Genomic DNA, 10,266 nt, shown 5'->3' on the forward strand with positions numbered 1-10,266 from the left:
CTCTAAACCACAAAAGGCTGTATGTGTAGCTGACGCATAGGAGGTGAATTGCAAGGCTCCAGCATTTGTTCCTTAAATGGAGGTCACCATTTAAGGTCGCCTGTGGCAAGGAAAAGCCCTAGGAACCCTCTGCCCTGTCCCAGCTGTGGACTACTTGGCCTGACTCAGGAAAGCAGGCCCAAGGTACGAAAAGATGATTCCACCAGCTGGTACCCTGGTGCCCCGCCCAAAGTAGCCAGCTGGGGAGAGGTGATAGTGTGGGGGGCTCACCAGCCAGTGAGCAGTTCAGCAATTGCCAAGTCCCTGCTATGCTCCGGACACACGCACTGAACTAAGTGGGTGTTGCAGGGGATGCAAGGCATTGGTGGTCCTGCGAACTGGAATGCAAGTTTCTGTTCTTTGGAGACACTTGAGACACTGGGTAAAGCGGAAAGGAATTCAGTCATCACTTTAAAACGCTCAAAATGTATGTGGGTGGTGAGCGCATAGGTTTTGAGGCAACTCAAATTTGCCTAGGGACACCCCATGCACCACGTGTATAACTATTTTTAGTTCCAGGTAAGAGGGGAGCTCCCTTGGGGAACACCTTGTCTTTAAGTGCTGGCAGCGGACTCAGGGCCACGAACAACTTCAGGAGGCTGAGCCCCAGCCCGGGGGTGCCCGTAGTTCAAAGGGTGAAGGCGCACGGTCCTGGCCAGAGCCGGCGCTAGCTGGCGCCGAGAAGCCGGGACTGGTCAGTGCTGTTGCGCCGGGGCCCACCTGCGCTGGGCGGCTGGGCAGCAGTCAGACTCGGAGGAGCGTTCCTGCCCTGGCCGGGGACTGGAGACGCCGGGAGGGGGGCGCGGCCGTGCGGTGGGGCGGGCTGCTGCAGCGCGGCTTCCCCGAGGCCTAAGGCGGGGCGGGCGGGCCCCGGGAGGCGCGGGGGGCGGAACCGCCCGCTGCCGGCGCTGCTCTCCAGCTCGCTAACACTCGGTCGCGACGCGGGGCAAGCATGGGAGTCGCGCGCGCCCTCTCCGCGCCCACACCTGTCTGAGCGGCTCTGAGAGCCGCGGCCCTGGCGGGCTGCTCCGCACGGGTGAGTGAGGGCGCGGGCTGGGGTCGTGTGCCGGGGCGCCGGGGGACCTAGAAGTCTGGAGGAGCGGGACAAAGGGCCGGGTGCGCGCAAGGTGGGGTAAGTAAGGGCTGCTGGGGGCATCGGGGACCTGGTTCGGGCCGCTGCGCGGGGTCGAGCGCTGGGACACAGTCCTGAAGGAGTTCCGGGAAAACCCAGGGGCTGCAGAACGTTTGGATTCAAGTAGTGTCACTTATGAAGCAAGTGGGGAAAGAAGGTATTGAAACGATCTTGGGTACAGGGTCCTGGCTGGGAGTTAAGGTGAAGCAGGCTCTGACAAACTCACCTCCTGCCGGGGCGATGGCAACACCGCCACCACTGCCACTTGTTTTCCGTGAGTTTTGCTTTTACTGTATGTGATTCCATCACGTTCGGAGCATTAATTTTTAACACTAGACACGTGATTGTGAACACACCTTAGCAAGCAAGAAAAAAGATCAGCAAACATAGGTTAGGGAATAGGCTCCTTTCTCTGTTGGCTGCCCTGATGGCCCTGGGCTTCCTGCAGGGTGCTAAACCTAGAAACTGCTGTTTGAACTATCAACAGTTTGAAGCAAGTATTTCTTCTTCTGCCTTTAGGCATTCATCACAAGTTGTTAACTTTTAAATAATCGGATTTTTTAGAGCTTTCAAAACCTTTTAAAAGGAGAAAGAGATCAAACAACACCATCATACCCCTCCAGGATACAAATTGTGTTTGTTTTCAAGTGGTCTCATGAGAATTCAGCTGATAAAAATCCCCTTTTATTGCCCATTGGGTTACACCCAGGAGAATTCAGAAACAGCCTGTAGCTAGTGGAAAGCTCCAGGTTATTCAGGATCAGGATTAAATTGGGTTTGCCTCTCCGAGCTCCTGTAACTGAGGGTTCCTTGATTGCTCCTTAGGAACAGAGAGGCCAATGCTAGAATTGTCTCCACATGGCCCTGTGGAAAGAGTTGAGTTTATAGTTGAAGTCTGTTGTGGCCAAAATCCCTATGGCAAATTAGTATCAGGATATTTTTGCACATTGTTTCAAGATCCTACTTGAGCAGGAAAGCATTTAAAACAGGACTTCTGTCTTTCAAGAAGTCTTTTAGGAGGGTGATTGGAGGTTGAATGTGAAGAAGGAACTTAGAAAATGCCACAAAAGCCACTACATGGATTTCTGAAAGTGTGATCATATGCAAACCATCTACATATGAATACATCCTTTACTTGTCTTTTTCCCATCTAAATAAAGTCAAGAGATAACTTGTCATGCTTCCTGTGCCTGAACTAGGAAGGAAGCATTTTTCCGAGGTAACTAATATGGATCTTGTTTTTGTAACACTGACAACTATTCAGGTAGATGGTGAATGTAGGTGCCTTTTCTGTCTGTAGCATAAGTGCCAAAGGCCCATTAGTGTGTCTGAGAACATTGTTAGCCCCAGTCTGCAGTCTTTAATAGTCTCAGGTTCACCTGTACATCTCTCTCAGAGATCCTTTAATGAACCAGGCATTATCCATGCATAACTCTCACCGACTCTGGGGAATTTGTTTCTCATGGCCTCACCATTAACAGTTTTATGCACTCTGGTTTTTGTTCTGCTGCCAGGTTTGTCCCCGGATCGCTAGGGTAGTTCATTTTGCCTAAAATCTGATAGAGAAGTTAAATTTGGTTCAACCACAAAAAAATTGTGTTTAGAGTTGCTGGACTTGTAAGTTCCCTGAAGTTTCCTTTATGAGACTGTAATTCTTAAAACATTATGTGATTAGGTGTGTTTTCCTTTAAAAGGGTCTATGATTCAGGAAAATGAGAGCAAGGCGGGTTGCAGAGTATTCACAGAACTTTGTTGTCTAAGCATTTGCTTTAGGAATTAGCATGGTTTCACTGTTCAGTATTCCTAGCCCTAGTTCCATGGAAGTCATCCCTCTGAATGGTATCCCAAATTAGCATCTTTCACACTTTCCTACTGTTTCTTTAAGTCATTTATAGGGCATCACCGGAATTCAGATGTTGTACAACAGACAATGATGACCCAAGGATTCGGTTTTCCTTCACAGCACTTGTTTGCAATAGGAGTTAAATCATTCTCGCAAACACTGGCCCCCTTGAGGAGACCTCTGTTGTTGCAGTTTTGAAGACTAAAGTGCAGAAGGAGACGGCAGTCACAGTGCCCATTCTCCAAAGAGACTGTTGCTTGCACATTTAATAATGTGCAGAGTCCCTCTACCATACGATTAATGGACTCATGAATGGCAACATACTCCTAAAGTATAAACACTTTGAGACTCTGGACAGGGAGACAGTTGCTCATGTTGTATGACTGCACATGGAATGTGTAACCCCCTTGTGAGTCAGATACCCAGAGTAGGAAAAGGAATATTGTTTCTGTGTTACTAAGCACAGTGAAAAACAGTATTTGCTTACCTTGATTTTCCTTTTTGCTTTGCCATTTAGGTGAAGTGATACACGAAAACAGTTGGGAACTTTAAAAGATAATTTATGTGCATAAGAAAGACTTATTCTTAAAAATGGAATGTTGAGGACCTAAATTTTCTTAATCCAGATTTAGATATAATGAGAATAAGATTCAGAAATCTTCATTTCTTCTTTAAGGTATGAGTTTTCCAGACAACACTACAAAGACAAGGTTGATCCATTTGTAAACATGGAAGAGAATGTAAAGTTTTGTAATCCATTTGTTACCAATTGTGGGGATAGGAATGTTTTTATTGCATCTGTTTAAATCCTGGGGTGTCTATTTTAAACAAATTTCAGTGGACTTACACAGACTTACCTAAAGTTTATAAAAATGGAAATATTGTCTCTGGGGAAATTACTATTATCAGATGAGTTGAGAAATTATTGCAAAGCCATCCACCTGATTTTAAAGGAGCACAGTTACCATTGGCTGTGTTGTTAATGGGAATGAGCCAGGGTAGGGTTTTTATTTTTTATTTTTCAGGGTAGGGTTTTTATGCCTCAGAAAAAAATTCCTTCCCACCCTGCCCCATAAAGGACAGTAGGGATGTTCCCCTCACACTTTTCTTTGGGACCTGTCCTAAAAACATTCACACCCAGCCACTTAGTTCCACTCCCTTCTTGAAAGTCAACCTCTGCTGGAGTCCCTTGTTTCTTTGATAGATGACTAGGGCAATCTTATCTCCTAATTAGGTAAGAGAGAACAAGATAAATTTCCCTTTTCCTTTTCCCCTACACCTCCAGCCTCAGTAATTGAAGAGTAAACATCCTTGAGCAGTAAATGACAGTGCAGACACTGTTTATAAACAACATTGTCTTTAACCTGAATATTTTTGATCCTGGAAACTTAAAAACTAGAGAATCATGGATCTATGAAGACCAGGTAAAAGAGCATTTGTTTAAGGTGATATTCAGGACAGTTTCTAAACCACTCTACTTAAGCATCTGATAAAGAAATAAGCAACTTAGAAACCTTGTAACTTTAATACAGAGTATCAATTTAAACCCACTTGAAGACTTGAGCACACACAGCTGTATTTTTCAATTTCTGATCAGGCATTTAAAAACCTAATAAATTCAGAATAATTTGACTTGCATTAGTTTCCAGAAGTCTGCATGAGTTTCTAAATCTGAATTGAAGTTTTAAAGCAAAACTTTCATAACTTTAAGGAAGACAGAAGGCTGTCAGAACAAGATCTTATCACAAATAAGTATACTTCAGTAATAATATAGAAAACTTATAAGCAATATTTCAAACTAGCAGATGCTAGTGTTTTTGAAGTATCTGAAAAGTTGATTCTGAGAGGTCAAGTTTATCCCTGCTTTGTTGGTTTAGTGGTCTTTGTTTCCATAGATAGCTTACTTCTCCTTCACTTCTGGCTAAATGACCAGAATTTAAGTTGTAAGGACTCCGAATCTGTAATATTCTATCATACAGTAAACTGTTTAGCATTCTCTAATAACATTCTGTGATTTGTAAATGATCCCAAAAGTTCTTGGCACATAGTCATCTAACATTTTGCCAAAGAATAAACTTGATCCTCTATATTGAGGGGCTGGAATGAGGTTAGGGAGAGGGCCTAGCTAACTTCCCAGAGCTCACACCCCCAAGAAAAGACTGTTTTACTGCTCCATACTCTGTATCTCTCATGAACTAGTTCCTAAAAATATTGTTTCTTTTTGAAACACAGACAAAGAAAAAATATGCCATGGTGGCACTTGTGAAATGGGGCATGCTTTAAGGTCTTTGAAAATATTTTTTAAATAAACAGGGATTTACTGTACAGGCAAAGTACTTGGAAAATTGAAATTAGAGTTAATTTTGCCTGAGAGAAGGAATAATTCATCAGTTAAGGTTTCTGGATGGATTTTTAAAGTGTGTTTCCATTAGTTTCAGACTTTTTCCTGCCATTCTCTTCCTAACACCCTATCCAACAGACTTCTTCAATTTTTTGATAAATGGATAAAGCTCCAGACAGATGCACTGGAACAGTGGGTGTTGGTGCAGTCCATGATTCAAGTTTCATACTCCCAGGATCCAATTAAATACAAATTTCACATTTGGGATTTGAAGATCCATGCTCTAGATGACAGTGTGAGCATATTATAACTGTCATGTTCTTTATGCACATTGAAATGTTATGTACAACTTATGATAATACACAGTGTAATGCTATCTTATCTCCTGCTCTCTCCCCCAAGAATCATATTTTTAAAAAATAGGAACACTGGGGTTGGGGCTGTAGCTCAGTGGTAGAGGCTTGCCTTGCATGTGTGAGACACTGGGTTTGATCCTCAACACCACATAAAAATAAATAAATAAACATATTGTTTTCATCTACAACTAAAAAATATTAAAAAAAAAAAAAGAAAAGAAAAGAAACAGGAACACTTGGCAGCTTGGACCTCTGGATGCAATGTTTTCTTTCTTAAGATAAGCTGAAGTAAACCTTGGTGTAACTGCTCCATGTTAGCAGAACTAACATTCTCCACATTAGTCAAAGGGAGGAGGGGATAGTGTGTTGGGGCCCAAGACACTATGCATGATTCCTTTTAGTACATATCACACTTGGCAGGGATTCCCGTGTAAGTGGGGCATTTAGTCACCTAGCAGCAACTTACATAGAGGAAGGGCTCTTCAAGCCCAGATGAGCCTAAGAGCTGGGTCCTTAACCAGTAGATGGGTAGGAATAATCAGACACAGAGGCTGATCTGTCCCACAGATTTCCCAAAGGGTTGTCATTAGTACACCTATCCCCATTGCCAAGTTCCCCTCTGGGAGGAGGACTCAGGATGGTATCAGCATACCCTCCCTAGTACCCCAGCAAACATACTTTGTGTGTGTGTGTGTGTGTGTGTGTGCATGCATCCCATGATTTCAAGAACTTAAAAAATAATTAAATGCATTTCTCCTCACAAAAGGGTCTAGAGACCCTTCCAGCAGTGTTTTAGGGAATTAGGAGATCCCAAAGAATTTGCCTCTTCAGGACCTCATTCCTTTCCTTTCCCATCCCTATTTTCCCTGACAGAAATGGAATTCAAGAGATAGAGGCAAGAAAAAAGATCCCAGAGGTGGGTGGAGCACACACATATTTTAGAAATACAGCATGTGAATATTGGGAATGTGGATTGGCAAGCTCAGCTGGACTAGATTGGGTCAATGGGATTTTCCAGTTTTTATGTAAAAGCAAGCACAGGGCACCCAAAGTTGCCATAACTCTGTACCCTCAAAGAGGAAGAGGGTGAGAATAAGGGAGTCATTTTCTTCTGTTCTTGCTGTGATCCACTAGCAACTTGAGACTTTTTTCTCCTATTCTTGGATGCTTGATTGTGAATGAATTACCCTACTTGCTGAGTCAGCCCAACCAGAAGATTCAGAGCCAGTCAGAGCCAATTTATGCTTAAGCATTTATGAAAGTACTTCCAGTCTTCTTTTTTGCTGTCGTTTTTCTTAGGGGATTAACAATTCTGGGTCTTTAAACATACCTTTCCATGATAAAATTCAAACTGTTTTGTTTAGTACACACAACTCTTCATCATCCATCTCTTGTCTGCTGCAATTACCACCTCCTCTTCTCCACCCTTGCTGAGCTAAGTATAATTGCTGAAATGACTCAGTGTTACATATTTTGGTGCTCTTGCCCAGACTGTGTTCCAAGTCTTACATTATCAAACTTCTTTTCAACTTCAGTGTCCATCTCAAGCATCCCCTACCCTGGCATGCCTCTCTTATTCTTCTCATATCTGACTTTATGCCCTTAGTCTGAGTAACCACATCATCTATATACATCTCTGTCTTTAGAAGTCAGCATGCATCATTCAAAAAAATTATTTTCTGAACCACACCATTTCCTTGCTTTTCCATTAACACAAGCATTCACTCAATAAATCATTGTTGGGTGCTAGCATAAGCTCAAGTGCAAGGCATTTACTCTAGCTATGAATGCAAACACAAACACCTGAAAAAATAACCAGGAGTAGCAGTCATAAGATATACTTCATGCAATATTAGAGCTTTAGATATTTGACATAGATCCTGTTAGTGTACAAAATAATCCAAAGGAAAAGGGAATATTTTGTTTGTTAATGACCTGGTTACTCAGGAACTAAACATGTAATAGTAAATATTCTAAGTTCAAAGCAAAAAAAAAAAAAAACACCCACCAAAAACCAACTTCTCATCCCATCTTTCAAATGTACCCATCATGTAGAAGCAATAGAATTCCTAATAAGTGACACTGTGGAACTCTCCCTCTTTGATGCCTTGGTCACTCAGTAAGTTATACAGTTTAGATTTATCCTCTACATGAGCAAGTGTTCCTGAAAAATTTCCAGGTGCTTATTATAAGTGAGAATAAACAGGTAGAAGGACAGAAAGGGAGAGAACCAAGATGGTAGGACAGGACAGTGTTTAGAATCCAATACAAAGAAAACTAAGAATCACATAGAAATTGAGGCTGGTCAGCCATTCATCTGGGACTAATGACTATAGGCATGCCGCCCTGCAATGTGCCATCATAAGGGACATCTTAAATCAGAGGGAATGACCACCCAATTTTATTTGGAATATCCAGCCACTGTAATATTCCCAAGGTCAAGTCCTTGCATTGTAAGTAAGACTGTTATCCAAGGATTCCTTTCCACACCATGATTCCTAAGTTCACAGACTTAGAAATAATGACAGGCATGTTGCGAGCTTTGTCAGTCTGCAATAAATAAATGTTCAGCCCTTACTTTCCTGACCTACTTGTCTTCTTCATTTCTACAGAATTGTGCTCAGCATGGCGGAGATTCCAGGGCTTCTCTTCCTTCTCCTCCTGCTCTGTGTTGTTGGGCAGGTGAGTCCCTATGGTGCCTTCTGGAAACCCACTTGGCCTGCTTACCGCCTCCCTGTAGTCTTGCCCCAGTCTACCCTCAACTTAGCCAGGCCAGACTTTGGGGCTGAAGCCAAATTGGAAGTGTCCTCCTCATGTGGACCCCAGTGTCACAAGGGAACACCTCTGCCCACATATGAAGAGGCCAAACAATACCTGTCTTATGAGACACTCTATTCCAATGGCAGCCGCACAGAGACTCAGGTGGGCATTTACATCCTCAGCAATGGCAGAGGTGGAGCTCAACACCAAGACTCTGAGTCTTCAGGAAAGTCTCGGAGGAAGCGGCAGATTTATGGCTATGACAGCAGGTTCAGCATTTTTGGGAAGGACTTCCTACTTAACTACCCTTTCTCAACATCAGTGAAGTTATCTACAGGCTGCACTGGCACTCTGGTAGCAGAGAAACACGTCCTCACAGCTGCCCACTGCATACATGATGGGAAAACCTATGTGAAAGGAACGCAGAAACTTCGAGTGGGCTTCCTGAAGCCCAAGTTTAAAGATGGCGGTCGAGGGGCCAACAGCTCCAGCTCAGCCTTGCCTGAGAAGATGAAATTTCAGTGGATCCGGGTAAAACGCACCCATGTGCCCAAGGGTTGGATCAAAGGCAATGCCAATGATATTGGCATGGATTATGACTATGCCCTCTTGGAACTCAAAAAACCCCACAAGAGAAAGTTCATGAAGATTGGGGTGAGCCCTCCTGCTAAACAGCTGCCAGGGGGCAGAATTCACTTCTCTGGCTATGACAATGATCGACCTGGCAATTTGGTGTACCGCTTCTGTGATGTCAAAGATGAGACCTATGACCTGCTTTACCAGCAGTGTGATGCTCAGCCTGGGGCCAGTGGGTCAGGGGTCTATGTGAGGATGTGGAAGAGACAGCAGCAAAAGTGGGAGAGAAAAATTATTGGCATCTTTTCAGGGCACCAGTGGGTGGACATGAATGGTTCTCCACAGGATTTTAATGTGGCTGTTAGAATCACCCCTCTCAAATATGCTCAGATTTGCTACTGGATTAAAGGAAACTACCTGGACTGTAGGGAGGGGTGATACAGTGCTCCCTCCTGGAAGCACTTAATAGTCTTCATGTACTCATTGTAAGAGAAGCCAAATTTTATCATTGGCTCATGCATGCACACACACGTGTCTGTGTGTGTGTAATGTGTCACGTAACATCCTTTACCTAATTTCTTAAAATTGCAGGATGACTGGCTTTATTATTTGAAAACTGGTTTGTGTATCATATCATTTAAGAAGTTTGAAAGCATACTTTTGCATAGAAGTAAAAATCAATACTGATGTTTGGGGCAATAGGAAATATTTGACAATTAAGTTAATCATTCACTTTTTTTGAGAACATTGGATTTTATTTCATCTGAACTTGTTTCAAAGGTTTATATTAAATATGTGGCATACAGGAGATATGAATTCTTGTGTGTGTATGTGTTTTCTTCGGAGATTTATATCTTTATATTTTAAAAATTCTTGATTATTAAAGCTTCCAGATGGTAGTATGTCCATCACATATAACTCTTAGAAATTTCACAATACTTCTTAGGCAGTTATAATATTTTGGATTTGGAGGCATTCGCATGTTAGTCCTTGAACAGTAAAATAAATAATTTATTGGCTCTGTTAATATACATGTTCAACTACATCTAACAATAAACTGGCACCCCAAGCTACTTTTAGTTTTGAAAATGGTTTCTCTTCCAAAGACTGTCACTCTACTTTGTGGGAAGTCTTTGCTTATGGTTCTGCCAGTTTTGTAGTCACAGCAGAGTAGGCAAGCTCGTTTATCCAATGATCACTTAGCAGATTTCACTCACAT

At 42.8% G+C, this 10,266-nt stretch overlaps 1 protein-coding gene across 2 annotated transcripts; it reads left to right on the forward strand.

The window, feature by feature from the left end:
* The first annotated feature begins 953 nt into the window (after positions 1-953).
* Prss23 (serine protease 23) lies at positions 954-9,863 on the forward strand. Of its 2 annotated transcripts, none has more exons than XM_026401514.2 (2): positions 954-1,171; positions 8,324-9,863. In XM_026401514.2, exon 2 carries the CDS (start codon positions 8,337-8,339, stop codon positions 9,483-9,485), a length of 1,149 nt encoding a protein of 382 aa, XP_026257299.1. In that variant the 5' UTR covers positions 954-1,171; positions 8,324-8,336; the 3' UTR covers positions 9,486-9,863. The 2 variants fall into 2 exon arrangements, with proteins under 2 accessions (XP_026257299.1, XP_026257300.1); XM_026401515.2 differs by having other exon boundaries at positions 954-1,075.
* The last annotated feature ends 403 nt before the right edge of the window (positions 9,864-10,266 follow it).

The sequence above is a fragment of the Urocitellus parryii genome, chromosome 4 (genome assembly GCF_045843805.1).
Source record: "Urocitellus parryii isolate mUroPar1 chromosome 4, mUroPar1.hap1, whole genome shotgun sequence".
Taxonomy (NCBI): Eukaryota; Metazoa; Chordata; class Mammalia; order Rodentia; family Sciuridae; genus Urocitellus; species Urocitellus parryii.